The 27,716-nt window shown below is 45.6% G+C and overlaps 7 protein-coding genes across 13 annotated transcripts in view; 4 read left to right on the top strand and 3 right to left on the bottom strand.

Moving 5' to 3' along the window:
* Positions 1–17: 17 nt before the first annotated feature.
* On the bottom strand, positions 18–12,649 carry puf (ubiquitinyl hydrolase 1 puf). Its single transcript, XM_070207088.1, has 15 exons — positions 12,276–12,649; positions 11,081–12,160; positions 9,984–10,686; positions 9,022–9,925; positions 7,743–8,629; positions 3,490–6,774; positions 3,239–3,425; positions 2,586–3,160; positions 2,407–2,530; positions 1,865–2,052; positions 1,527–1,797; positions 1,286–1,468; positions 691–1,090; positions 523–628; positions 18–456 (listed from the first exon to the last, which is right to left on the bottom strand). The coding sequence occupies exons 1-15, from the start codon at positions 12,316–12,318 to the stop codon at positions 150–152; spliced, it is 9,243 nt and encodes a 3,080-aa protein (XP_070063189.1). The 5' UTR covers positions 12,319–12,649; the 3' UTR covers positions 18–149.
* Positions 12,650–12,860: 211 nt separating this feature from the next.
* ash2 (Set1/Ash2 histone methyltransferase complex subunit ash2) lies at positions 12,861–17,407 on the top strand. 3 transcript variants are annotated; one of them, XM_032432897.2, is made up of 7 exons: positions 12,861–13,421; positions 13,490–13,674; positions 13,746–14,090; positions 15,203–15,583; positions 15,647–15,927; positions 15,993–16,254; positions 16,316–17,407. In XM_032432897.2, exons 1-7 carry the CDS (start codon positions 13,255–13,257, stop codon positions 16,321–16,323), a joined length of 1,629 nt encoding a protein of 542 aa, XP_032288788.1. In that variant the 5' UTR covers positions 12,861–13,254; the 3' UTR covers positions 16,324–17,407. The 3 variants fall into 3 exon arrangements, with proteins under 3 accessions (XP_032288788.1, XP_002053014.1, XP_015027316.1); XM_002052978.4 differs by having other exon boundaries at positions 12,872–13,421; positions 15,993–16,250; XM_015171830.3 differs by lacking the exons at positions 12,861–13,421; positions 13,490–13,674; positions 13,746–14,090 and adding an exon at positions 14,789–15,082 and having other exon boundaries at positions 15,993–16,250.
* On the bottom strand, positions 16,874–18,224 carry LOC6630340 (uncharacterized). Its single transcript, XM_002052979.4, has one exon. The coding sequence runs from the start codon at positions 18,222–18,224 to the stop codon at positions 16,923–16,925; it is 1,302 nt and encodes a 433-aa protein (XP_002053015.2). The 3' UTR covers positions 16,874–16,922.
* Positions 18,225–18,648: 424 nt separating this feature from the next.
* On the top strand, positions 18,649–23,547 carry LOC6630341 (CLK4-associating serine/arginine rich protein). Of its 5 annotated transcripts, XM_002052980.3 has the most exons (6): positions 18,649–18,983; positions 19,067–20,845; positions 20,971–21,052; positions 22,203–22,287; positions 22,373–22,478; positions 22,537–23,547. In XM_002052980.3, the coding sequence occupies exons 1-6, from the start codon at positions 18,787–18,789 to the stop codon at positions 23,090–23,092; spliced, it is 2,805 nt and encodes a 934-aa protein (XP_002053016.1). In that variant the 5' UTR covers positions 18,649–18,786; the 3' UTR covers positions 23,093–23,547. The 5 variants fall into 5 exon arrangements, 4 of the variants coding, with proteins under 4 accessions (XP_002053016.1, XP_070063190.1, XP_032288787.1 ...); XR_004302731.2 differs by lacking the exon at positions 22,537–23,547 and having other exon boundaries at positions 20,971–21,056; positions 22,203–22,311; positions 22,373–22,475; XM_070207089.1 differs by lacking the exon at positions 22,537–23,547 and having other exon boundaries at positions 20,971–21,011.
* A 77-nt stretch (positions 23,548–23,624) lies between these two features.
* Positions 23,625–24,376, top strand: LOC6630598 (bolA-like protein DDB_G0274169). Its single transcript, XM_002052981.4, has 2 exons — positions 23,625–24,054; positions 24,113–24,376. The coding sequence occupies exons 1-2, from the start codon at positions 23,764–23,766 to the stop codon at positions 24,269–24,271; spliced, it is 450 nt and encodes a 149-aa protein (XP_002053017.2). The 5' UTR covers positions 23,625–23,763; the 3' UTR covers positions 24,272–24,376.
* Positions 24,286–25,988, bottom strand: Ppox (protoporphyrinogen oxidase). The gene has a single exon (XM_002052982.4). The coding sequence runs from the start codon at positions 25,856–25,858 to the stop codon at positions 24,413–24,415; it is 1,446 nt and encodes a 481-aa protein (XP_002053018.1). The 5' UTR covers positions 25,859–25,988; the 3' UTR covers positions 24,286–24,412.
* Positions 25,989–26,815: 827 nt separating this feature from the next.
* Positions 26,816–27,716, top strand: part of slo (calcium-activated potassium channel slo) — a 54,331-nt gene continuing 53,430 nt past the window's right edge. Inside the window, exon 1 of the mRNA XM_070207759.1 lies at positions 26,816–26,836. The gene's annotated coding sequence lies outside the window, so the exon portion shown is untranslated. The remainder of the gene's footprint in view (positions 26,837–27,716) is intronic.

Here is a 27,716-nt window from a genome sequence, read left to right as displayed (position 1 = left end):
GAATGTCTTACAGTATATAGTTAAATGCAATGTTCCGCGTTATCTCCGGGCAGTTGGCCACCAGGGCCGCATTTTCTGGGCAGTCGACAAGCGAGTGATGCCAAAAGGTGAGCAAGGCATGTTTGTTATGATGCGCCGGCACACTGGGCTCAGAGAGGCGCGGGTGAAACAGCTCCCATAGGGAGCGCATAAATGAACCTATCTGTTGGCGAAAGAAACAAATTTAGATGCGATCGGAGCGGGGATGTGCAGAAAGCTGTGTGCATGTGTGTTGCCAAACTTGCCATTAGTTTTTCAGTCTTAGAAACCATACAGTAGCTGAGTAGATTAAAATAGGCGGTCAGCTTGGTAGTGCCATGTGCCCCTATGTCTGCATAAGCGCGTGCTGGACGCAGCAGCCGCAGCAGCAATGTTATCACTTGATGCAGCACCACCTGGGCATCGCTGTTGATGTCCCTGCAAGGGGATAGAAAAACAGAAGTATATGACGCTGCTTATCATCAGTAAAGCTGCAGCATTTACCGATAACTGTGCGGATTGAGAGCCAACAACTTATGTTGTGAGTGAGCGCGGAAGTTGGCACGAAACGGCTGGGAGGGCACCAGCGCCACCAGCAGGCAGGCAGCGGCTACAATATGAATAAAAACTAAAATATAGGGCCCAAACATGTACTGGTTAGCCATTTCGTACCATTTCTTACGCGCGTATTATCATGCGCGAGTAAAAATTGTTCCAGCCATTGCTCGGCCGACTGAAGAATCCAGGCATGCGCTATTTTATTCTTGGTGGCCTGCAGCGACAGCCAGTCGAGCACAGACTGTGGACAGTACTCTGCCGCATCCCACATGCGTGGCAACACCAGCTGCGTAAAACATGGCAGGCCAACTGGACCGCCCTGCGTCTCGGTGAGCAGTGTCAGCAACTTGAAGAATGGTGCACAGAGCTCAGTGTGTTTGGTGACCGAGGCGAAGAGCATACTGATGATTTGTGTAGCCAAACGATCGTCCCAGCGGCAGAGCGCGTGGATTAAATGCTTTGTCTGGTGCGGATTAATGCCATCCTTTATTTGTTGATACAAAAATGGAAAACCCTACGAAATATATGTGAAATAAATATATATAACACATAAGCAATGAACAAAGCAAAACAATTGGTTATAGGATTAGACATTGGATTGGTTTGTTGGTGGATTTATGGATTGATAATTGATGGTTAGACGATGTAGTGGTGCTTGGATGTTTGATTAGATGGAATATATAACGCTTTCGAGCTTTTTCAGTATCACCTTTCCACCGGCAATGGCATTGAAGTCTTTGGGCGATAGACGCAATCGAAAATCAGCGCCTCGCGAACGCTCGACAAGACTAGCACATAGTGCAATCATTTTGTCTAGCGATGCTGGACGCATTTTTTCTACTGAGAGTGCCTCATCTGAAGAGTTGTCCTCATTGTCTGAGCTGATGTCAATCTGCAATATAAATAAGAAATTAAAGTAGAAGCTCCAACATTTCTTCTTGCCAACTAACACTATCTGTTTGCTTATGGCCCAGGTAAAAGTCTACCAGACTCTTGAGAACGCCGATGCGCAACAAAAACATGGCTTCTTCATCGCCCATGCGCGAGAACTCACACAGCAGGCTAAAGTACTCGGATAGATGACGCAGATGAGAGCGCGCTCCATGTTCCAGCAGTGAAATTAGCGAGCTTATGAAGCGTGTAACACATGATGCTTGACCAATCAGCTCCCTGTCGTTTTCGTCTGTATCCACACCCAGATACAGATCAGCATGCGACGCGCTAAAAGCAATAATAAGCATATTCATCTGAAGTTGAGTTTTGATCAAATGATCAGTAAGAAACTTACCGCAGCCGCTGTATAACATGAACGACCAAACGCTGAAACATTTGACGCACCATTTGATTTGGGCATTGAATTAGCACCTGCACAGGCCAAAAAGGTTCAACCGACATGTGCGAGAGGAACCATTCGCAAGCCTCTTCACTGGCGTTGAATTGCTTTGTAAGCAGCTCTACCCAAGGAACCATGGTGGGCTGTAATATGGAAATAATGTCACAATGATTTTGGGCTTGCCATTTGTTAATCTTATATAATGACATTTCTCTAAAGTAACACATTGATTGAGATTTTCTTTTCAGAACCTTACAGCTCACATTCCAGCGAAAGAAAACTTAACCGGTTACAACCGTAAATTCAAGTGGATTTGAAATAAATAAAATTTATAAAAAAAAAAAGAAGACAATACATTTTGTAAATCGCTGTTCAGGGTGTTCTACTGAGAGTTAACATATTTTAATAAAATTTATTAATATCAATGCATTATGCGAAGGGCAAGGGACTTACATTAGGCAAATGTCAAGAGGCTGAGTTAAATTTGTAATGCTTACCTTCTCCTTGGCATGTATGAATGTTTCAATGAAAAATGACACGGACAACTTAGCGGCCATGCAAGTGACGTCCGTCTCCGAGATTAACGTCTGTGGTATGTGACCGCAAATTTGCCACATGAAGCTAAAACAGAAGGCTTAAAACAACTGTCTGCTGTTAATAGAATTTTTATACCCACTTGAAGTAGGTGTGCTCGAAGATATTTCGATCTTGCAAGAACTGTCGGTTATCCTGCCAAATCCAATCTTCCAGCTCCTTACTCAACAATGGACGAAACTGTTGTAGCTTATTAGACGCTTTTGCTTCCACGACGGCGGCCGCCTTTGAGGTTGACGCCTGCGTTTCTTTACTATTCGACTTTAAATTATCACAATTGGCTGTAATTTGATCCTTTCCTCTCGCTTCCTTCTTTTGACTCTCGTCTTGCTCTTCGGTTTGTTCGTCCTCCTGCTGCAAGTTTTCAACATCGTTCTTGATCGGAACCACTTGCTCCGGCTCTGCCTTAACTGTGTCCGCAATGTCCGCTGTCTTCAGATCACTTTTATTTATATTGACCTTCTCCGCTTTGGGCGGCTCGTCTGTTTCTGTCTTATCCTCATTAGTGGGACTTGGCGTTGGCGTGGCCAGAAGTTCCGAGTGCCGACGCTGCAGATGCTCTGGTAAGCGACGTTCATAGAATAGCATATACGCTGAGTTTGTCTTTTCGAAGCTAAAGTCCAAATACTTTTCAGTCACTGAGTCGTAGGTTTTGCTCTAGAAAATGAAAACAATTAGCATTAAAATAGGGACTTTTAAAAATTATCTGATTAAATATTTAGCGCGAGTGCTTACCGTCATTTCGCCACCAAAACACTCGGCCGCTATTTGCGAGGGATCGAAAGGCTTGACCTCAGCATCATTAAACAGGAACCAACGCTCGTGCGGATGGTAGTTGCTTTTCGTGCGCTCCTTAATAAAGCTATAATAATGCCCACCGTCCGCTGTTCCCGTGTGCACTGTAACGCCAACCAATTCGTACCTGTAATCAATAAAACAAGTGTTTTACATTAAACTTACAGATAATACGCAATAAAGCCACTTACTCATAGCACTCCTCGATGTCTGCGTCTAGTGTGGCTTCAGCCTTTTCATTCTCAGCCCCCTCATCATTCTCATTTTGTTGAAGTTCACGTTTGCGCTTCTCGCGGTCCTCCTTGTATTGCTGCGGCATCAACGTCTTTTCTACGTAGTGACACATGTTGAGTCGCAATGGAAACGAAAAGTGCGTGTTGACCTTCTCCTTCAGCATGGTCACCATATTGAAGGTGTACCGCATGGTGTTAAAGCACAGGATCTGAGGCAGTTTCTTGAAACAGGCACGCTTTTCAGCTCTCACTTTTTTGCCACACTGCGAGCATGTGTACATGTTGTCGCCTTCAAGCGTATCCTTGACAGTCACCTCATCGAGCGACTCTTGCAAATTTCGCATGTCCGCAACTTGGCACCGAACCGTATAAAACTCCTCAGCGGTGCGTGAGACATGACCGCAGTCCAGAGAAACGACATTGTTGCTTAAAGTGCCGCAAAACAAACGCTTTACCAAATGCTTTAGATCTGGCGTCATTTCCTCTAGCTTAGACACCAGATCAATGAAGAACTCAGCCATGTCCTTCTGCTCGCCCGTATTAAGGGGCTGATGATCCATCTGATACACACGACAGAAGCTGCGCGGATTATAAGCTTTGCGCTCCGACTCCAGCAGATATGCGAACATGCGCTGCAGTTCCAGCAGCGTCGGCGCATGTTTTTGGGTGCCAGCTGGCGGCAGTCGCAAAATAGCTGCTCGGGCCTGTGGCATCATGTATAGATGCTGTATGCAGGAGGCCATGTAACAGGTAGCTCCCAAATTCGTGAGGCCCACATAGCCACACTCGGCACGACCCTCGTCACGTGGCCAATAATCCCAAGGATATGGCTGTTTCGGACCGGACCTGTGTTGCGCCAGCAGCCGAGCGTGCAGGTAGCTATAGTTGGTGGCACAGCCGCGGCACAGCTCCACCAGCAGATCATAGGCAGCGGCACGGGAAGTGGCTGATTTGCATTTGGGTTTCTGGCGGTTAGCTGGAGAGGGCATTTCGAACAGGAACTCGATTAGCTGCTCAATAAAGCTCAATGCCTTGGGCCTGTATTTGTAGCTAGTGTCGTACTTAATTAGATTGGACATGAGATTGAGTAAGCCCACTAATCCATCATCCTGATAGCCATGGCGCAGTTCGTGGTAGTCGCGGCTGAGAATGCTCTCCGAAACGCTCTCGCATAGCAACTCAATATCGATACGCTCCTCGGCTACCATTTCGGGCGTCAAAGTGTCAACAAGGCGCGCCAGTAGCCAAAAATAATCCCGACAAGCTGGTCCATATGGCTCCTTGCCCTCTTCAGAAAGCAAAAACTGGGTGTGCTGCACTGAAGAACTCATTTGCTCGGCACGCGGCAGCAATGCAATAAGCTTGTGGAGCAGAGGAGCTAACAGTAGGCGGTAACTCTGCGCATTGCCCAAGCATATGCGATAGAGACCGGCGCAAATTTCCCGACGCACCGCCGGCTCTGGGTCTTCCAGTATGAACTTTTGCAGCCAATTACATTGTTCCGGTTGAGACCAGAGTAAGCTACGCGCCTCTGCTGAAGCATGCACGAAACTCACCAGAATGTTCATAGTAAACTGAACCAGCTGTGCACGTCCCCAGAAACCAGTCCGCAGTTGATGAAACTGATATGGGAATACCATTGAAGTGGCGCCGGCTGACAAATGTTGATGGACTTCATCGTTAAGTATGCTGGACAGACGCTGTAGGCACTGGGGCACTTCCATTAGCTGCAGCATGAACGCATGTGGTCGCGACATCAGCACGTGCACATCCTGTGTCTGTAGCTCCTCGAAGCCCAACAACCAAAGAATTCGCAAAAGGCTGGCCAAGCAATCATGCCGCCATTCGTTTAGCGCAAGCTCTTTGGCATGCGCGCTTTGCTGCAGCTGTCCAGCACTAAAGATCTCGTACAGATGCTGCAGCCCGCCGCACTTGATAAATGCTTCGCTCCACTTGCTACTCTCGCCAACCAGCGCACTGCGCCCTGGTGTTGCTGGTAATGTGGATGCTGGCGAAGGTGGCGGCGGTGTGGCACAGCCCAATGGACGGTCCTGGTCAAGGCCATCGATCTTTTTCTGCCGTTTACTGTGCTGCTTAGGCTGGTTTTCCTTATCGCCGCCGACCAACTCGCTTATATCTGCGTCGCTGCCAGAACGTGGTGCTAAAGTAGCCGTGGCCTCCAGGTCGCCCCCCACTGACTGCTCTTTGCTGCAATCACTGCTGCTGCTGCTGCGTTTCGGCTCCGCCGGCTGCTCGTTGCTGTTGTGCCGTCTGTTTGCGCTCTTTTTGATGCGAGGCTGGTCACTAGTAGCCAGATTGCCATTGGCGCCAGCCCCACCAGGACCAACGGAAGCACCAGTTTGACGCTGGCCGCTACTCAACGCCAGGCTTTCGACGATGTGCAAAGAGTACATGAACTTTTGAAGATTGCTGGGATCAAGCAGCTCGTTAAATTTTTGCTTGATTTGTTTGCGCTTGTTGGCCAGCTGCTCCTGATCGTCCAGTTGCTGCAGTTCATTGAGATCGTTAACCAGATTCTTGAAAGCATCTAGTATATGCGGATTGGTGGGCAACATGGCCAAAATATCCCACACACGGCGCGACAACAACTGCGCCTTTGTGTGATGCTGCAGATGCACCGTTGAAGATTGCGGCTTCATGTCTCCTAGCGTTTGCATCAAACAGAACAGTTTCTCAAAGTACTTGGGCTGTAGGAGGAGTACCGTGGGCAGGCATTCCTTGGGCGGCGGCGGTAACATTGATGGATGCTCTACGTTCGTTTCCTTACGCCGAGCACCGCGTCCACCCAGTGAAACATACACAATCTGATTGTCTTTGAAACCAGCGTCACCCAGAGTGCGTTCGTCATAATCCGATGTAAGCTCCTGGCCCTGTGTAATAATCCTCAGAGGACCATCGCTTAACAGTAGGCCCAACACTGGCGCCGCGATGCCCGACTGCAGGCTCTCCCACCATTTAGAGACCTCCGCTTTAAGATCAGCGATGAGATCGCAGGCATGCATATGCAGCAGACTTTTTTCTGATAAGCCCGCCTGTTGTAGCACAATTCGCAGTGGTGGGCCGGCACCCTCGTTTTTCAAATTGCTGTGCGAGCCAATCCCCTTGCCCTCGATGGCCCAGCGGCGCAAGTGAAAAGCATACCGTCGCCTGAATGTGTCCAGATGAGTGTTAAGCAACAACAACCCGCGCTGCACTCGCATCAACGCATTCTCGTCCTCAATGCTATGAATAGAAATAAATAGTATAAGTAAACAGTTATTGATTAACATACATACTATAAAGAAAAAAGAAAATGATTATAGAAAGTGCGCTGTAGTCGACTCAGCTCGCTAGACAATTCCCTGTACCCGCATACTTAATAATATTTTGGCTTATAGAATCACGCTTTGACAAATTCTTCAAATCATAAAAGCCCAATTTGAATTCCAAATATTTCAAAAACACAAGAATATGTAGAAAGTATTTGGAAGATAGCTCTCCGCAGGGTTCTGGAAATCTCCTAGCATAGTTCACAGCATCAACAGCCGAGCGGATATAACCATATCTGTCTATCTGACTGATTCTATGCGAACTAGCGATGCCGTTTTAAAGCTATCATCTTCAAACATCGCATAAGTCCATCTTTGAGTTGAAGGCAGTACATATGTCAGAACCGACTGGATCAGATTCCTATACTTTTTCGCTGCCATAGGAACGATCGGCCCACCCGTAGGATTTAGTGTGATAAACTTTGTTGTTTATTAAGATATCTTTCCCAAATTCGGCATTTATAAGTTTTAATATACCTCTAAATGTATTCAAAATCCTGTCAACATTAGATTACTATATTATATAACGGCCATAGAAACGATCGGTCGAAAAGTTGGTTCTGATATGCAGCTTGACCAAATACGGGATTTATTAGATGATTTCCTCATATATGTATATGCTATATCCGTGCTATAGCTGCTATAGAAAAGGATATTTAATGGCGTAATAATATGTTTTCAAAGATTTTTTCAGAAACTCGGCATTTTCGAGCTGCCCTATTCTCACGTATCTACAAACGGAAAATGTCTACGAGGAAATTAAACCTTCTTGACTTATTTTGTGAGCATTCCATATTCAACCGTCATTAACTTCGAGAATTCATTGGGTTCAGGCGACCGTACAGTAAAATGCACTAGATGTATATACTAGGATTAACTTACCATTCCAGCGCCGTAGCCGCTTGTACGAGATTGTCCATGCACTGCGACACAAACTCCCTTTCTAGGCGCAACTGCTGGCCCATGTAATACATGTTGATGTATTGGATCGCTGCCAGCGAGACCTCATTGCTTTGGGCGCGCAATGCAATCTTCCATAAGTGGTACATTCCCACGGCGCTTGAGTTGGCAGTAATGGCCTCACTGTGCTTCTCATACTCGGCCATCGCGATCCGCGCGAAGCTGCACAATTGCTGGAACAGTCCTAGTGCCACCATAGAAAACTCTTCTGGACGCAGCTCTGGCAGTTTTTTCAAGTACAGGTGCTGCAGTGCGTCGATACCCAGCGCGTGCTGATCACCGCCCTTCGTTTGCGCCTGAAGCCACGAAAAATAACAATCCGAGCACTCGGGATCATGTGCGAGCCACTCCCACAGCGCGTCCAACTGCTCCAGCGTCAGCCGAAAGGTCTTAGGCGAGCCCACCGAAGAGAAGATAGACGAGAGAAACTGCAGCCGCACAGAAACCTGCGTCTTGTGCGAGTATAGCTGAAGGCCCAGTTGTTGCTGTTGCTGCTCGCCATTTTGGTTGATCAACAGCTCTGCATGCCTCCTGGCATAGTGGCGAATGTTATTGAAGAAGGACTGCATCATGCGATGATTACGTTCTGCCCACAAAGTCATTGTATGTGTGTCCGATGGCCGGAACTGTTGAAATGACGCAAAAAGCTTTGGCAAAAGTCGCAAGCTGACGATCACACTTCGATTGTTTGCCACGTTATGGAGACAGCCTTCAATGAATTTTGTGCGCAGTTGGCGATCCATGCTAAAGCATAGGAGCGTTGCTAGCGCCTTCTCAGCCTCCAAGGCTAAAGATTCGCCAAGTTGACCCTAGGAAAAGACGATAGGACCAATTAGAGCACGAAGTAGGCAACTAATTTAATATTGCTCCATGTAATAATGTTGGTCAGCAACCTAAACTAAGATAAATGTCTTTTCCTTACTTTTTACCTAAGATCTGATTTAAAAATTCACATTAATAACCAATACTTGTTTTCTGATGTTAACATTCGAGTCTAAATGGACACGTCCGTTTGTCTGTTTCTATCTAGTTTTACAGTCTCTCAGTTTTAGAGCAAGCTTCATGAAAATCGACATTGGTTCAAGTTTTTAAACCGTTCTATCTTCATTTTGAAACGCTTGCTAAAGTTATCAGATACGTTTTGAAATAAATCATATTTTGATCTTTAGAAGCGGGGTCGATATACATAGATTGCACTTACAATTTTGTCGTCCTGAAGCAGATCCCAGAGTAGCGTATTGCCCGGCTGGCAGACATCGTTTAGCTTAAAGGAGGGCTGGTTATTGCTTGATGCTGCATTGTTAGTCCTGGGCGAGTGCTGCTGTTTGTTGGCCACGTCTACTAGATCCACATCAGAGTCGGACTTGGACTTAACAGCGGCCGCAGCAGCAACAGCTGCAGCTGCATTGGCCTGTTGCCGCATGGCTACTAATGACTGTTGCGCATTTCCAGTGGCAACAGCGGCCGCCGCAACTGCAGCAGCAGCGGCGGCTACATTTGTTTCACCAGACTTTTGCATAGCCATTGCTGATTGAGCGGCCATCAGAGCAGCGGCGGCAGCTGCAAAAGCAGGAGCCACATCTCTACAATTCGGGGCGGTTACACGTGCTCCATGCGAATTTACAAGTTGTGCCAACTCTTCCTCACACGGTGAAACGTCCTCGTCGTCAAAGTCAGCGAGATTCTTCTCTGATTTATTGCTCATGGGTGATGAATAGCTGCCATCATTCTCTGCACCGCTCAGAAGTTCACTGATGTTCGTCTCGGCAATAGCGCGTATATATGGACCTTCGCCGTGCAAATGCTTAAGTACGGCAGCGGGCACCAGTTGATGGCCGGCACTATCACTGCACTCATCACTGTCGGCGAGAAGTTCGCCGTCGCCATCAGCATCGCCATCATCGCTGCTGGGCACATCCTCAGCACCGTCCCATATTTCGACCAGCTCATGCGGTAGAAGCGGCTGCTGTTGCTTGTTGCTATTTTTCGGACGGCGTCGCTTGTTGGTTGTTTTTTTGCGATGTAGCTGAAGCTCCAAAGCAGCTCGTGATTGTAGTTCCTCTTCACTGCTGGTGTTGTCGATGATGTTGACAATGCGATGGTTTCTGCCGAAAGAAGGACCCATTTAAACAAATAAAATGCATTGGATATTTATCGACTTACTTAATGTCCACCTTGGCTATGTCATCGCCGCTCATTTGCTTGGCCTTCTCCGTGGTGGGATCGCAAATATGACGCCTGTGTCTTGCTTGTTTACAAGGTGTTACGCCATCGACAGGGCTTTTGTGGCCACCACCACCACCACTAGCGATGCTGCTATCATCAGCGCCCACATGATCATCCTCAGTGTTACTGCCTTCAATGCTACCGCTGTCCGAGCTGGAGGCTGTCACATTGGAGCCAAGCAAATGGTCTTGCATTAAATTCATTTGACTGCGCGTACAATCGCGCGTCCAAATCAACTTGGTCAAAGCGGATGCAATGTAAATACTTTGCTCGGTGTGCTCTTTTGGATCCATACGGCATAGCAGCGAATACAGATGCATGGCCGGACGTGGTGCCAGATTCTTTACCAGCGCCGGCAATATATCAAATATAGTTTTTGAGCAGTGCTTCAGCTGCGTCGCCTGCCAGATCAGTTTGATGTCCTCCTCGGAGATCTGATTCTCCACGGCCAAGAAGTTAAGAAGTACATGGGCCTGCTTTACAATCTCAACGTGCAGATTCGGACCAAACAGATGCTGAACGATTTGATTCTCTGTTAGCCAGTTGGCTATACGCTGGCCAAAAAGCTCCACCTCATTGACAGTTTCAGTGGTGCAAATCTCGTTGAACAGATTTATGTGAGCATTGATCTGGGCCATGCCTAAAATAAATTTGCTGACAATTAGAGTGGCGCGCATATAATAATGCTTAATGTTAGGTTCATCAAATTTCACTAAACTCACAAATTACTAACATTACTATACAGACAGCTCATAAAAGCATTTACAGGATTCTTTAATATAGAAAAAGGCTATCAAAAATTAAATTATTTTTCCTAATTTATTTTTGGAGCTGTTATCATCTTGGTGTTCACATTAAAATGATCATTGCGCTAAGGAGCTATGCTTTCCACTTTTTTATACTAAATTTGTCTAAAGAATATTTTGAGCATGTTATATATTTAATAATTAAAATTATCTTAAGATAATTCTCTGCATATACTAAGATTTGGATTACTACATGCAGTCGCCTCAACAACTAGATTAAACACTTACCCGCCAAACGCATCGTCAGTGTAGTTGATGTAAAGTACTTAAAGGCCAGAGCTAGGCCTTCGGTATCAAAGTTGACGGCCACGTCCAGCGGATCACGCATGGAGGACCACACAAAGTCAGCCATGGCACGCGTTGCCGCCGAGCGAAGATTTTGATCGGAGAGCTTGCACATGTATTGCAGAATGCGGCTGCGCAGTGGCACGAACAGTTGTGTGTTGCAGTGATAGTTGAGCCACAGCTTCACATTGGACACTGTGGCAGTCATGGAGTGAGCTGTGGATACGGGCAAGTCCGGGTGTTCAAAGCACAGTGACATGGCGCCAAAGCCTCCAGAATTGCAAAACAGGCTCACGTTGCGCAGCAGGTAAATGGGTAGATCGTTGTCGTGCAGATCACAGATTAGAGCCAGGTGGTGCGCTTCCTCCGCTTGCAGATCGTCCAGACGTGAGTGCATGCCGTGTTTATGGGCAATGTACAGCGGAAAGTTGAGCAGAAATACCTTGGATACGAGTACCAGCAATTTCTCCACCTCAGGCAGAATCCATGGCTCTTCCGTGTATTGTGGATGTGCCTTACTGCTGGTTGGTGGGACTTGAAGTGGCGGCGGTGATGGCGGTTTCTTAGGTGGACCTGGACCATCACCGGAGGCTCTTTTTTCCTCATCACCGCTGGCCTCAGGAAGGGTTGATTTACTGTCGTCACCAGCGGAAGGTGGCGAACACGACGACGAGGACGTTGACTCCTTGTGCTTGCTGTTGCTCTCGTTGTCATTATCGTTGTGTGAGTCCTTGTCGGGCTTTTCGGGTGTGGGTTTTCTCTGCGCCTGTGCGACAACTTGCGCAGCACTAGCCGTTAGCCGTTTGTAACTGTCGATTAGATGATCAATGTGCTTCAAGTGTTGCACCGTAAGACATATGAGCGATTGCACCACTAGATTAAAGCGATCATAGTTCTTGTTATCCCGGTACAAACACATGCACTGACGCTGTGGCCACGATTGAATATAATTGAAAGTCGTCTCAATTTCGCTCTTGAGCAGCAGCTGAAACTTAAGCTCCGAACTGGCCACGCGAACCTCATCTGAAAAGTAAAGTATACGTTCGTGAAGGGGGAGGGGAAAAGTGGGCGCAAGTTTAGACAGTTATCACTGTATAAATGCCGACACACATTATATGCATATATTTTCGCTACTTACACAGCTCCAATAAATTTTGGAAATCGGCGCAAACCTCGCACATTGCTCTTGTGTGGCTCCACCGAAAGCCGTGGCTGCTGCTGTTTCTACTTCTTAAGATCCGTTTGCTTTGCCGTTGCCGTCGCCTCCTTCGCCTCCACCAGCGTTCGCCGTTGTCGCAAAGTGCAATTTGTTGGTGGGCTTTTAGTCGATCTCTTTAGTCCTTTGTAGCGTCCATGCAATTCCATTTATATTGCGCACTCAATGCCACTCACTCTCATGCACACAACACGCACTTGTCTAACATTGCATCCAAAAGTACTCTTAAATTCTAGTAAATTTTTATGAATTGATATATTTTCTAGATATATTTTCTGTCGATAAGAAACATCGCTACTAGACGAGCGATAGAAAACCATAGTGTGTGGTGGCCGACCGATGGTTTTGCAAATACAACCCTGTATGTGTGTGTGGCATGCGATGTATACAATATACAAAAACAACCTCTACAAAATCGTAGCAGCTTTGCTAATTTAATCTGTTGATGACATTGTCTCTATAGAAAAAAATTAAATAATTTAATTCATATTCAGAGAAAAATATGAACAATGTTAACCAACAGCTGTTCTCTTGTGACTCTGTAGCGCATACAGTCAACGGCTGTTAAATTCAATTTAAGAGTCATCCCGACGATCTTTAAAGCGAAATCCTTTTTTCCTATAAAAACTTTCAACGTTATTAAGAAATTCACTTCAAATACAAACAAATCAAAGTCAATTTTATGACAAACTGACAAAGGAAATGTCTAGTTTACTGGAACAAATAAGTGCGCGCTGTTAATAACATTACAGCCAGTGTTGGGTGCCCACACTTTGTTTGTCACTTGGGTCCCTCGAGGAATTTCGATAAATCGCCGTCGCTTAGCAATTTATTCCCGAAGCGGCATTTATTTGTTTACATACTTTGTGAATAAAACTCCAACAAGAACTTATAACTTATAATGGACGAGTGCATAATGGAGACCAGCTCACCTACTGAGGCGAACTCAGAGCTCAACTTTAATATGGAGGATGAGAAAATGCAACTGCAAGAGCATCGTAGCTCAGTTAGTGGAGTTGTTGGTGTGGAAGGCGGGGACAGGCAGACAACAGCCGGCGTCTGTTATTGGTAGGCACATGTACAAGACATTTTGTTTGATAAGTACACTCAGATTTGTTTACTTTCTGCACATCTAGTGGCAAGGAACGAAACCTAAACGCGATTGAATTACTGTGTGCGACATGCTCCCGTTGGATTCACGAGTCCTGCATTACTTACCAGTTGGGCAAGGGGAAGCTGCTGCCGTTTATCACAAATTATATATTTGTCTGCAAAAATTGTTCTGCCACGGGCCTGGAAAGCTTTCGCAAAAGTCAAGCTAGTAAGTATAGCAAAAAACAAAAAAAAAAACGATCGCATTGACAATTTGTACTCTCTATAATTTCTTAATAGCAATATCTCAGATGTGCCAATGTGCCATTGCCAACATGCAGCAGGCTGCGCTTCGGGAAGGCAAGAATCAAATACAGTTTAGCAAAGACAAGGAGATTATACCCTATATTGAGCAATTCTGGGAGGCCATGACAACGATGCCGCGTCGTCTGACGCAATCTTGGTACTCAACCGTGCAGCGTTCCCTTGTCAAAGATGTTAATACATTGTTTGTCTATGAAGAGCATGTTGAACAGGGTGCCATGTATGGACTTTATCATCAGGACTTGCGTTTAATTAAACCCAACTACGAGATTATGAGCAAAACTGGCGCCCTGCGTCTTACCGAGGATGGTTATATGCAAGGTGAGTTGCTATTATCAAAACAAAACATAGTTTCTTTTCTACCTGTTGAGTTGTTGTTCAATAAATTCATTTTGTTTATTTGAGACACATAAAGCGAAACCCAAAGAGAGTCTATGATTCGGTGTTTTCCGAATATGCTAAGCACTCATTTTTGTTTTGCCTACGATTCGTTACAGCTGAGCGTGCACAGTGGGGCGAGTGCTGCAAAAGCTGACGCGAAATGAGGCCAACACAATGGCAATTGTCTTTATCGCGTTCTGCTTTGCATGCCCTTCCAAACAAAATGAACGAAGCGTGCGTCTGCTATCTTTTTTCGCTTTAATTCAGGCACGTTCGCAAAGAGAGCCGACAAATCGGAAATGAAAATCAACAGTGGGCAGATGGTTGCAAAGCAATTCAAATTATTAATCAGCTTTGCAATTGCACTGCAGCTCTATTTTATGTTCGTTGTTGTTGCTATTTTACTAATTGGAATTGAAGCAACTACGGTTCGTAGCTGTAGCACCGTGGAACGCTCGCTCACATCGTATGGTCATGGTTGTTTTTTTTTTTTTTTTTTTTTTTTTGTTTTCGCTCGCTCACTCACTTTTTCGCTCTCGCCGCTTTTTCCAATTCAGACAGTGGAAGCAAAAGCTGATCGTAATTACGTTTTGCGGTAGTTTCTTATTTTTGACTTCGTGTTCTCGTCACACATCCATTAATAAGTAAACAATCAAAGAAACAACAAATAAATAAACACAACTGGCACACACACAGATTGTTAGCGCGGGGTGGGTGGGGCTCGTTAGCGTATACGAGCTGAACCCAATTTCAATAAAATAATAAATATTTGTGTTACATATTATTGCTTTTGGCTCGTTAGATGCTCGTGTGCTGTCATTCGCTGGCCAATTGATTTAAAACGCGTCGTAATTAAGGACGACACATACATATTGTCCTTGCGATGACGTCAACGCTGAGCGTAGCGTCGCTTGCCAGCAGTGAAGAAGATTGTAAGTGGGGGACAGCCGCAGTAACTATTTAGACATTCACATTCCGCAGATTAAATAAGCTTTGGCAGTCCATGCCGCAAGTCACGTACAGCTACTTATAGCATTTTGCATACATTGCAGCCACGCTCGCCAAGAATAACAGGCAGAAACGAAAGTTTCCTGGCACTGATGCGGGCCCAACGGGCAAGAAGGGACGTCCTAGCTCTGATGTGACAGCCAATGTGAAACTTCCTCCGCACGGCTACCCGCTGGAGCATCCATTTAATAAGGATGGATATCGTTATATACTTGCCGAGCCGGATCCGCACGCGCCATTCCGCCAGGAATTCGATGAGAGCTCCGACTGGGCGGGAAAGCCCATACCTGGCTGGCTATATCGCACACTAGTGCCACATGCAGTGCTACTGGCTCTGCACGATCGAGCACCACAATTAAAAATCAGCGAGGATCGACTGGCGGTGACTGGGGAGCGGGGATATTCTCAAGTGCGCGCTACACACTGTAATTAGCTAAGCAATGAATTTTTCGTGGTGGCTTTTATTCAAAAATTCTGTTTTGTCATAGCTGTGAACCGTGGTTGCTGGTACTATGAGATAACCGTTGAAGAGATGCCGGAGGGTGCAGCAACTCGAGTTGGCTGGGGACGAGAATATGGTAACCTACAGGCGCCGTTGGGATATGACAAATTTGGCTATTCCTGGCGCTCGCGCAAGGGCACAAAGTTTACTGAGAGCCATGGCAAGCACTACAGTGAAGCGTATGGTGAAGGAGACACGCTTGGGTTGCTCATTGACCTTCCCGAGTTGCCAACAATGGACTACCTGCCCAACACATTCAAGGACCGCGTGAGTTAAAAATTGGAATTGACCGCAAAAATTGCCCATTTACTTTATTCCATATTTTCCATCAGCCGCTTGTTAAATTTAAATCACATTTGTATTACGAAGATAAGGACAAAATAACGGAAACACTTAAAAATCTGCACATCCTGCAAGGCAGTCGAATCGAGTTCTTTAAGAATGGCCAGTCGCAGGGTATTGCGTTCGAGGACATTTATGGGGGCAGCTATTTTCCGGCCATTTCGATACACAAGAGCGCTACAGTCAGTGTGAATTTTGGGCCAGCCTTTAAATATCCCGAGGTGTTGAGCGAGCGCAAGGCAAAAGGCGTAAGTAGGTCGACTTCTTATTAAGGTAAACGCTGGCTTATATCTCTGTACCTTCTCTAAACTAGATGAATGATCGTGTGGAAGAACTGATCACAGAGCAATGTTTAGCAGATACCCTATACCTTACAGAGAACGATGGCCGCCTGCGTCTAGACAACATGAGTCTGTAATCTTTACTTTTATTTGTTACTATAATTTCGACACGTAAGCAAAAGGCGTCGTACTACACCATGTGTCTTGGAGATTGAAACGTGTGGCATATGTTCCCTGAGTACACAATTGTTTGTATACGTCTTTATAACATACAATATTGAGGATATGTCGACAGTGATTTTTCAGATTATATGGTTGTTAGGAAATAATAAGATGGAATTTGATAAACATACCATTAAAAGTATTTTGAAAACAAATAGTTGAAAAAAAAATAATAAAAATAGTCATATAACAAATGTGTGTGAAAGACGAAAGTGCTCAAACATATATTCTCGAATAGCATCAATCGCGCATAAACAAAAAGAATATCGTCTCTGCTGGCTCCACCCAACAATGCAAACACATGTTACGGTGTTCGGAGCTTTGAAGAGAGTATTTCCTAGTCGGGCACTTTCAAATAAAGCACTTGCTCATCTTGCTTTCAAAATTTATTGCTAGTTGTATACAACGAGATTTTGGCTACTTAAACGCTTTAAATTTTGAGGCACTGTACGGTATGTAGAAGGCACTACTGGTGGCAAACTGCGACCGTGGATGATGAATTGCTGCTGAGATGGAACGACCCGTTGAAGGGGTAGTTGAATTTGTTGTGACTTGGTCTAGCGGCAGGCCATTCTGATGCGAATGCTGGACATTGTAATCTCTCAACTTCGCGTGAGGACTCGCACCATGAGTGACTATATTGTTGGTGTGTGCGCCACGCCCACTGGAAATGCTTTGACTAGATGTGGTGGCAGTCGTGCTGAAGTCTCTGTGACGGTTCAGTGACGGCAACACAATTGCATGCTTGTTGTTTAGGAATCGGCTGGCAGCCATGGGCATGTTCCAGGCCGATCTAACGCCTGCCTGCTGCCTCTGTCTCTCCGCGCTGCTGGCATACGTCAATGCCGCTGATTTCGGTTGCTGCTGCACCTGCGTCAGCTGCACAAAGCTACGGTTGTTGAGGAGCCCGCGAAAACGTCGATTGGAGTCCAGTACGTTGAGAATAGGTGGCATTCGCAGACGAGAGTGTGGCACTGTAGCCGACTGCGGCGTGATTGGTGCTTGCGGCTGCTGGGTGTGCTCACGCCTGCGTAGTTTGAGCGCAACCGACGTAATGTGTAGATCTCTGTCCAGTATAGCCACAAGGTTTTGGGCAGGACGCATATAATTTCGATCTGATGGTATTAGCTGCTCGTGCTCGCGTTGACGCGCGACTGTCGGAGTGAGAAAGCCATCGTCGTCCTCATCCTCATCGCCTTCGTCATAATCATCTAGAGAGTTTAGGCTAAGATCTGATATAGAGTCTATGTCCCCAGATTCATCTGGCAGTTCGTTCCGACCTGTTGTGTTACGACTGCTGTCAAAACTTTGCGGTTTGAGTGGCTTCGCTTTGCGGGCTAGTAAACTGGGGAATTTGCGTTGCCAGTCAGCGATTTCGTGTCGCAGTTCTGGCTCCAGCTCCGATAGCGGTTCTTCGCCGCTTATCATGCGGTCAACGCGCTCCCAATCCAGTTTGTTCTTTTTGATGGCATCATCTGCCCAGGGTATGGAGCCAATTGAGCTGCGATCGATGCTGCTGGACGAGTATGGCACATCTTGCAAAAACTCTGAGTCGTCGTCCTTGTCGGCGTCCGGCTCTGGCTCATTGTTTGTATCCTCATTGTCATTGTTGTTGTTGCTGTCGCGAGGGTACACAGGCCCATCATCTTGACAAGCCTTGTCTTCTTCGGAGGTATTGTAACGTTTCTCTGCTCCGAAATAGTAACGTCTAGCAGACATTAGACAATAAACGAGATCGGCAAACTGGTTGTGCTAGTTCTACTGTTCTGAATCTTTAGCTAGGGATTTGAATGTGCCCTTAAAATCGATGCCGCAAAATGTTGTAGCACAAGTCGGCGGCGGCGGCGGCAGCATTGACTGACAATTGTTGTGTTGTGGCTCATTCCAGTTTTGCCTGTTATTTATTATCCTCCTTTTATTTCCGTTTCCACCCTACAACAAGCGCATGCGCAGTTACAGAGATTGTCCGGCTGCCGGCAACGTGGACCGCCCAGATGACAGACTAAGTATAGCCTGATGTTTTATTATATATTTTGCAACCCCATCCAATTTTAATTAACCCCAATTAGTTTGAACCCAGCCATTCGATTTGCAAGCCAAGCTGAACTGCGCGGAACAAGTTCTAGTTCAGGGCGTCGTTCGTTTCACACGTTTTCCAACACTATCACAGTCGAAGAGAGGCAGTGGAAACGAGTCATTAAAAATAGACGATTTATGCCGGCCGAGCATGTGTGAACTCTGTGAAAAATTTGTCGTCGTTAAACTCAATTGATGGAAAATAATGTGGCATGAGGCTCGAAAACAGGAACGCCGGATACGCGGCCTTATCGTGGACTATCGCAAGCGTGCCGAGCGCAGGCAATACTTTTATGATAAGATTCAAGCGGATCCCACACAGTTTCTACAATTGCACGGCAGACGGAGCAAAATTTATTTGGACCCAGCTGTAGCGGCCGCCGGTGATGGCGACGCAATCATGCAAGTGATATTGAATCCAGATATAAATATACCTAAATGCCATACTTTCTGCGAAATCTAATTTGGTTTTTGTTCCCTTGCAGTGTTCCTTGGCAGGGACACCAGGACAACCTTATCGATCGCTTCGATGTGCGCGCACATTTGGACTATATTGCGCCCATGGCAAAAAACAGTAATGAGGCGGAAGGGGAATCAGATCTAACGGTCGAAGAGCGGCAGTTGAACTACGAGCGATATCGTATATTGGCGCAAAATGATTTTCTTAATGTTAGCGAGGACAAGTTTCTGCATCAGCTATATCTGGAGGAACAGTTCGGAGCCAATGCTCAGCTGGAGGCGGAGCGCAATTTAGGAAAGAAGAAGCAAAAGAATAGCGGCGGTGGAGCTACCATTGGTTATTCCTACGATGATGGAGAAGCGCCCTCTGTGGCAATCGGGCCGCAGCCCTTCGGAACGGCGCCAGCAACGAGCAGCGCAGCTGCCGCGGCCGGTGATAAAGCCGAAAACTCAGATGAATCGGATTCAGATATGGATATGGATGTGTCCATAGATATTGGCAAACTGGACACGGCTCAGGCACATGAACTTAATGCCTGTGGTCGCAATTATGGCATGAAAAGTAACGACTTCTTCTCGCATCTCACAAAGGATGCGGACGAAGCGGATGCGTTACGGATTGCGCGCGAAGAGGAACAGGAAAAGATGCTACTGAGCGGTCGCAAGTCGCGTCGAGAACGTCGTGCACAAAAAGAGCGGCGTATAGCAAATCGACCGTTCAGTCCGCCTAGCTATGCGGCCAAAGAGGACCAGGGAAAAAACAAGGACAAGGACGAGGACTCTGAATCTCGCTCGCCCTCACCAGCTGAGGGTGGTGGCGAAAAGATTACCTATATTACCTCATTTGGTGGCGAGGATGAGATGCAGCCGCACTCAAAAATCACTATCAATTTGTCAAAGCCTGGTCAGACTCTCGGCGAGTCCTGTATTAACGCCAGCAGCGGTGCAGCGATTGCTGCCTCAGTTTCCTATGCGCAAAAAGTCAAGGACAATTTGGACCAACTAAAGCTCATGAACGAGACGGCGAAGCGCAGCGGACGACATCGCTCACGCAGCACATCCCGCAGTCCAAGTCGGCGGCGCAGTCGACGTCGTAGCTATCATCGCCGTAGCCGCACACGCAGCCGGAGGCGACGAAGGCATTACTCGAGATCCCGTTCTCCATCTCGCTCTCGATCACGTTCGCGTTCAAGTTCTTGGCAGCGCTACACTTCCCGTAGTCCCAGCTATAAGCGGTCGCGCAAACGCTATCCCTACTCCTCCCGCAGCTCCAGCGTTAGCTCCTATACAATGTCAAGAAGGCGTCGTTCTCGATCCCACTCCCGTTCCAGTCGGCGCAGTCGCACGCGCTCAAATGTTAAAAAGTTAACAACGCCGCCAGCAACACAGAAAACCATTTGCCTTAGCACAACAACAACCACAACGGCTTCGAGCACAATACTCATGACAGCGGCAAACTTGCCAATTAAGCAGGTGCAGCAGCAACAGCAATTGCTGCCGAAGCCAACAGATCAAACACTTTCAGCAGTGCCGATGATCAGTTATCCGCTGACTTCGCGTGTCCTCAGCAAGACCACAACGGTACCAGCTTTGGGCATCTCGGTGCCTGTGTTGCCCCAAGTGACGGAGCCGCCGCCGCCCCCATTAAAGCGCTACTATGGTCGGAAGCGAGGAAACGACACATCCTCATCGTCAGCGGAGAGTAGTGATCCAAGCGAGGTCGAGGAAGACGAGGGCAAACAGCCAGGCAAATCTCTGCGCGGCAGAGATCGCGATGATTCCGAAGAATTGGATGTGGATACTGCGTAAGTGACGGCAGCCGTATGGTAAAGTTGAGCAACCAAAGAAGCCTCAGATTCGGTTTCAATTATCAATTAACTTTCTCTTTAGTTGGAAACTATTTTGATAATTACAATCTTTTGTCTTACAGCTCGGAGCGCTCGCAGCCATTGATGTCGTCATCCAGCACGGGTAATCTAACAGGCAAATATAGTTCTGCTACCGAAACCAAAGTCAGTAAGCAAAACCAAAGTGTCTCATTGCCTCAAATAACTGGAGTACACCACAAAATTTCACGCCTCTACCTTAAAAATCCAAACCAATATGAATCGCAGACAATCACAAACCAATATGCATATGGCACGATCATAACTAGCAATGGACCATCCCAGACGTGGACGCTCTATACCCTTTTAGCGTTGTAGCAACTCTTTGGACTACACATGTGTGAAATTCAGATCAGTCAACTCTCTTTTGTCCGTGACCCTTTCAAAGGGTATCCATTAGCCCAAAAGAAAATAGTATTAGGCTGTTCAAATGTAAAGGGTTAATGGGCAAAGAGTATTTTTATTTTGGAGCATCGAGTAGAACGGTTGAACTCGTATATATCATGGAATGGCTATTCGCCAAACTGGTCACAGTCAACAAAAATATCAAAATTGTCATTATATTTAATTATCTTTTTATGGCTTGTGCCTTGTATGCGTATATGTATTCTTGATCAATCATCAGCCGTGTCTATATGACCACATTGCTCTGACTTGTCTATTTCTATGCAAACACTTCGTCTAGGAACGTTTCATTCATCTGTCTGCGGTCGCATCCTTTACCTTTATTATATATTGGAACGATCGGTCGAAATTGACTTATAAGAAACACTTTTCGTTTTATTTTTTAATATGACCAAATTAGAATATTAATATGCAGTTTTATTATACTCAACTTGTGACCACAATCCTATATACATTGCACTTCCATAACATATATTTCAATTTATCGGCTGTAAACAGAGCTTTTGTATATAATATAACGCTTGTCAGTTATAATTATGTAAGGCGCACCGAAAATAATTCATATCTCTCTCTTGTTTATTTTGTTCGGCATAGCCGGAGTTGAGTTTTCATTTTTTGTTATCTATTAAGAATATGTGAAAGTATCTATTTCTTGTAACTTATTAAGAGAAGAGTTTTGTGACTAAGTTGGCTTTCCTTAGATATGTACAGGTTTAGCCGCATGTAGATTTCGTTTAAAATTGATTAACTTTTGTCCCTCATGTTGCCGAGTCTTACGCAACGACACTTTCGACTGAAACCAGAACTGACTCCAACTTATCTGCACATAATGGCGCCAAGAATGCTAAATAATTGTTGATGAATATTACAGGGATCTGGACAGGCGAGTGGCAGTGGACGGCCCAATCTGCGAGAGCGGCTTAAGCGCAAGATGCAAAACCTGCTAAACAGGCAATGTAAGCCGCCGAGTGTAGTGTGAAGTTCGAAGACGAAAGCTTTGCTAATTTCAAAACTAGGACTAAGCAGTCGTTTATATTTCAGATAAGGCCGATAAGCGTGCAGAAATTGAAAAAACCGAGAGAGAGCGTCAGTTGCAACAGGAACGCGAGGATGAGATGCGCGAGCTCGCGCTAAAGCTGCGTCGTAGGTGAGTAATCAGTTGTGGGTGGCTTTTTGAAAGCCCTCTCACATCTCTTTATTCACAGGCGGCGTGAGTTGCGGCACAAATATGGAACGCCGTCCAGCGGCAAACTCTCCGACAGCGATGCGGAATCGGTAGACTCGGAAGCTGCAACCCGCTTGGTCAAATCATCTGCCCGTCGCAGTAGATCCCGTAGTCATAGTCGAAGCAGAAGGCACCGATCGCGTTCCCACAGTCGACGTAGCAGCAGTCGCATGCAGCGCAAACGAAGATCACGAAGTCCAAGCCGTAACAGGAGGCAACGATCCCGTTCTCGAAGTAGAAAGAGCAGCAGCCGCACAGATCGAAAGCGGAGGTCGCACAGTCGACGACGAAGCGGCAGTCGGGAGCGGAGATGTTCTCGAAGTCGACGTAGTCAGTCGCAATCGCGGCGACGTCGTCAACGGGAGCGAAGCATGGAGAGAAATCGTGAGCGAGAGCGGTACAGGCAACAGCAGTATGAGCGCTCGCACGGTGGTCGAGAGGAGGCACAGGCTCATAGCAGCAACTCGAGTGCCGGAAATCGGGGACGAGTGGTCATTTCCGCGCCACCCAAGCTTAAGAAGCTGGTTGACTATTAACATAACCAACATATACAAAGCAGTAGAAAACAGCGATATATACACCTTGATTGGTTATGCCCGCTCATCGTTTATTTATGGGCATGGGCATATGTTTTTTTTTATGGTAATATGCATCGTTAAATGTGTTTGTTTATGCTTTTGCTTGATAACACAATTCATTTAACATATTCATAGGACAAAAATTAGTTTGAAATATCAAAATATGTCTTTCTATGAAAAGCATCGTTAAAGAATATTACATTTGTTACGGCACAATAACTGGTAATTGGAGTATGTGTATTGCTTAATATGACTACAATTTTATTGACATTTTTAAAGATCCAATATTTCTAAAAGAGCTTCCCGTTGAATATGTTTAAATAAATTATATTAAACCTTTGTGCCAGTTAATTTGTCCATAAACAAAAAGAAAAGAAGAGCGAAATAAATGTTGGTTACTTAAATTCAAAAAAGTTGTGTATTTTTGTGTAAAATGTCAAGAGCTGATAATAACGTTAAAAGTATAGTATGTGTAAAAGTTTTTAATTTATCGGTTTCATCCCATTTCAAATTAACGTGCATTTATCGCGAACCGAACCGAACTGAACTGGTTCATTTCGGCTCTCATAAAGGCCTGACAACAAATTGTTTATGTAATTGTGCAACAGCTGTGCGAGAATCTTGGAAACATGTTCGGCTTAACGTTTCGACAATCCGTTCGAATTTCAGCGCAAAAGGTCAACCAACTGCTAAGCACAAGTGGCACATTGCTCAATAGGAATCCCGAGACAAACATGTCGCAGAAGGCACAGTATCCACCTATAGAAACGGCAATGAGGAAAGCGCTAACAGCGGAGCTTAATCCCGTTTTCCTGGATGTTACCAACGAATCGCCAATGCACAACACACCCAAGCAAGCTGAATCGCATTTTAGAGTGCTTGTCGTATCCGACAAGTTCAATGATTTAACCCTCATTAAGGTAAGCCCACGGCTAACACGACTGCCTTTAAAGACTCCTCTATAATGTATCCACACAGCGCCATCGACTGGTGAACGACACTATTAAGACTGCGTTGAAGGCGGCCGGATTCGAATTCATGCACGCACTCTCTATTGAGGCGAAAACACCAAAGCAATGGGCGCCCGAGCACGAGCCGGAAAAAAGTCCACCATGTCTGGGTGGATTTGGTAAATAAATGGCGGCTCGATCTAGAAGGGGAAATCAACGGAATTTAATGTACAAACGGAAAATTACTCAAACCATAGTTACAAAAGAAAATATACAAATGAATAAATAATAATTGAAATATATATAATTTCAGTTCATGCGATTAGCCTCAATGACCCGGCGGCGGCTGGTGCACCGGCAACTTGTTTACCTGTCTGCGGGCAGACAATATGACGTCGTTGATGCCAACGCCATCATAGGCTGCGCCGCACAGCGACAATGGCAGTTTGTAGTTTTTGATGTAGCTCCTTATGTTCTCCACGCGTCGCTTATGTCCGACGGTGTACTGGGGAATGCACTTGTGAAGCGTGTGTACGCGGCTAAAGTTAGGCTCTTCTTTGATGTGAAGAATCTTGCGCACGTGCAGCTGTGCAATGTCGCGCAATTCCTTTTGGCTGGGCTGGTGGCCAAACCACTTGTCGAACCAGCGGCCGCCCATCATGACGGTTAATATCGTGTTGCCAGCCATGTCAAAGCAGCAGCTATCGAAGATGACTCCCAGCACGGGCAGCTTTTCGACGGGCGGCACCAGCAACCCGAAGCCATTTTGTTTCAAGAGCCGATCACTGTTGTATTGCAAGTTGACCACGACCACATCCACATATGGTATGTCCAGCAGTTGGGCGGCCAGCGACGGATGCTGCGTTCTCACCAGCGGTGCCAATTGATGTGCAGGCAGTGAGCTAACCACATGAGCCACCGGCAAGTCAACATCGCGTACACTAATGCGAGCGCCGTCGTTGTTAAAGCTTAAATTGTGACACTTGCTGCTTAGCTGGACGTTCACATCGTGTTCGCCCAGATATTTGCGCAAAGCTCGCGGCAGCTGTTCCAGGCCATCCGCGAGGCCGTACATGGCCCACTTCTCTTGGACAGCTTGCTTGAACAGCTTGGGCTCGTCTTGATCAAACAAACCTACTTTGCTCTCGTCTACATTGTTCTTGAACCGCGAGTAGAGCATACCCTTTATTACGCCGCCATATTTTTGCTCTTTCTCGAAGAGACTCTCCATGAGAAAACGCACACTGATTTCGCGCGCGTCGCCAGCACAAATGCCACAGATCATTGGGCTAATGGCGTAGTCAGCAATTTCCTTGCCGAATCGCCTTTGGGCAAAGCTGTAGATGGACTCGTCTTCGTTTTTAGCCACAGTGCCGCCAGTGGTCAAGTCATGGAGAAGAGCTCTATACAGAGGTTTTGTGAAGGGGGGAACAGTGCCAATAAGACCCCTGGGACTGTTTGGCAGCAGACAGATCTGGCCCTTGGCATAAAGCATGCGGTTCCGTGCCGCCACATGTGAAGCGCGTATTGGCTTAATCGGCAGATTCAGTTGATCCACCAGTTCCAAGGTGTTGGCACCCGCTATACCTTTTGGCCGTATCGTGCGCGGACCACTCTCAAACAAAAAACCGCGTTCCTTGTGCCATTCAGAACGTATCCAGCCACCGACGCGTGGTGATGCTTCGTAAATGGTCAAAGGTTTGCCGAACTTTCGCAATAGATAGTAGCCGGCGGATAAACCACTGATGCCGCCGCCGAGAACGGCTGTTTTCATGGTGTAACTGGTGTTTGGTTATATAAATTCTTGTGCTCTATGTTGCTTAATGTAACAACAAATTTGGTCACATTCCTGACTACCAAATCGAAGCAACCTGATTGCGTCTCAAATGTTTTGATTATCGGTATTTGATACGAAATATCGATGAACGATATAATATATTTAACTCAGGGCTCCAATTACATCTAGTTCGCGGCACAGTTAGGTTAGAATGCGTCTCAAATGTTTTGATTATCGGTATTTGATACGAAATATCGATGAACGATAACATATTTAACTCAGGGCTCCAATTACATCTAGTTCGCGGCACAGTTAGGTTAGAAACGTTGTATTTCAAGATAGTCCCAACACACACTCACAACAACATGGAATACGCTTCAGTAAGATATTTTGTATACCGCTTACTTTAAAACTTAATAAATGGAAAACATTTGAAATGCGAGCTTAGCAATGATTAAACGGAATATGAGATAATCGGTTCACTAAAAACCTGAAATTACATGTTTATTAAAACACATTACTTTAAAGTGTTCGCTTGAAAGATCCTTAACAAAATTTGTTATTCATATTCATTTATATACATGAAATGTAAGTGTAACAATGTGAATGCGAAGCCATTTTTTACACACAGCCAAGAAATATGCTACAGTTACACTCAAGCGCACAACAAATTTAAAGAGAAAGATAATGCATTTTTTTTATACGCCACGTGAGCCAATCGCTAAGCAACCGAAATACAGTCACAGGAACACACACACACACAGACACTTGCATCGTCGGTGCATTTTGGCGCCAGTTTTAATGAATCGCAAGCTCCACCTAACATGCCAGGCCCCTAGCATTCCGAAAAAGCTTAACTACGAGCTTGGGCTGCAGAGTCCCGAGCCATCCGAGTTCGCAGCGCGCAGAATTGTATCCGCTGCTGACGAGAAAGGTTGGTGCTTGGCCTGTGCGCGTCGTGTGCTTGTGTGAAAAGTAATGAAAAAGTTCCTCATTAAATATATGTATATATATATATATATACATATTTATATATATACATATATATATATAACAAACATATATAAAACACACACACACACACCCAGTTCAAATTGCGTATGCCAATTAAAGAAAAAATATCCTATATAATACATTAAAGCTGTATTAAAGTTTACAAGAAATTTCAAATAAGAATAAGTGATAAAGTGATGATAATTTGGATAGTCATTCAAAACCGTTTGAAAGTTACAAAAAAAAAAACATTTTAACTTCTTGTGTGACATATTTTTGGACAGGAAATTCAATTAATATGGCTCGGCTCTGAGACATGTATATGTATGTGTATCCGCACGCGAAAGTAAATTCGATAAAATAAAAGACAATTCAAATGATATTATATCGATTCTAGCCAAAATAATATTTATATTTTTGTGGCAACATTTTCTGTTTATTGTGGCATTGCTGCGGGTTTTTATTTAAAAGGAACTAGCCTACATATACGAATTGCTAAAAGATTCATTCGTTTACATACATATATACACACACACACACACACATGCGCAAAGTCATACACAGACACACGCGAAGTGCGCCAGTTTCATGTTGAATCGAACAAAACGAGCACACAAACGTTTTTAGCGACGACGAGCAGGAACGACAAAGCCCAACGAAAGGACACGATGATAAAGTCGATGGGTAGCCGGAGATATGGTACAGTAATATCGTTCAATGTTGTTGTTGCTATTGCTGTTGCCGAATGAGCTTCTGGCCCCGTTCTAGCCACGCTTCGTTGTCATCGCCAATGTTATTTTTGTTGTTTCCTACTCGTCTTCGTTGGTGTTGGCGTCCGTTATGCGCGTTTATTGGTTTATGT

The sequence above is a fragment of the Drosophila virilis genome, chromosome 2 (genome assembly GCF_030788295.1).
Source record: "Drosophila virilis strain 15010-1051.87 chromosome 2, Dvir_AGI_RSII-ME, whole genome shotgun sequence".
Classification (NCBI taxonomy): Eukaryota; Metazoa; Arthropoda; class Insecta; order Diptera; family Drosophilidae; genus Drosophila; species Drosophila virilis.
Note: the sequence above shows the minus strand (reverse complement) of the source record. Positions and strands in the feature narration are given on the sequence as shown.

Bases quoted from the DNA above. Each gene is read 5' to 3' on its own strand.
- LOC6630341 (XM_002052980.3), top strand. From the start codon at position 18,787: ATGTGGCATGAGGCTCGAAAACAGGAACGCCGGATACGCGGCCTTATC. The intron at 20,846-20,970 runs GTAAGTGACGGC...TTTGTCTTACAG, and splicing joins GAATTGGATGTGGATACTGC to CTCGGAGCGCTCGCAGCCAT. The intron at 21,053-22,202 runs GTCAGTAAGCAA...TGAATATTACAG, and splicing joins GTTCTGCTACCGAAACCAAA to GGATCTGGACAGGCGAGTGG.
- ash2 (XM_002052978.4), top strand. From the start codon at position 13,255: ATGGACGAGTGCATAATGGAGACCAGCTCACCTACTGAGGCGAACTCA. The intron at 13,675-13,745 runs GTAAGTATAGCA...ATTTCTTAATAG, and splicing joins CTTTCGCAAAAGTCAAGCTA to CAATATCTCAGATGTGCCAA. The intron at 15,928-15,992 runs GTGAGTTAAAAA...ATTTTCCATCAG, and splicing joins CCAACACATTCAAGGACCGC to CCGCTTGTTAAATTTAAATC.
- LOC6630340 (XM_002052979.4), bottom strand. From the start codon at position 18,224: ATGTCTGCTAGACGTTACTATTTCGGAGCAGAGAAACGTTACAATACC.
- LOC6630598 (XM_002052981.4), top strand. From the start codon at position 23,764: ATGTTCGGCTTAACGTTTCGACAATCCGTTCGAATTTCAGCGCAAAAG. The intron at 24,055-24,112 runs GTAAGCCCACGG...GTATCCACACAG, and splicing joins ATGATTTAACCCTCATTAAG to CGCCATCGACTGGTGAACGA.
- puf (XM_070207088.1), bottom strand. From the start codon at position 12,318: ATGTGCGAGGTTTGCGCCGATTTCCAAAATTTATTGGAGCTGT. The intron at 6,775-7,742 runs GTAAGTTAATCC...TTCTATTCATAG, and splicing joins GCGGCTACGGCGCTGGAATG to CATTGAGGACGAGAATGCGT. The intron at 2,053-2,406 runs GTAAGCATTACA...TCCATATTACAG, and splicing joins TCATACATGCCAAGGAGAAG to CCCACCATGGTTCCTTGGGT.
- Ppox (XM_002052982.4), bottom strand. From the start codon at position 25,858: ATGAAAACAGCCGTTCTCGGCGGCGGCATCAGTGGTTTATCCGCCGGC.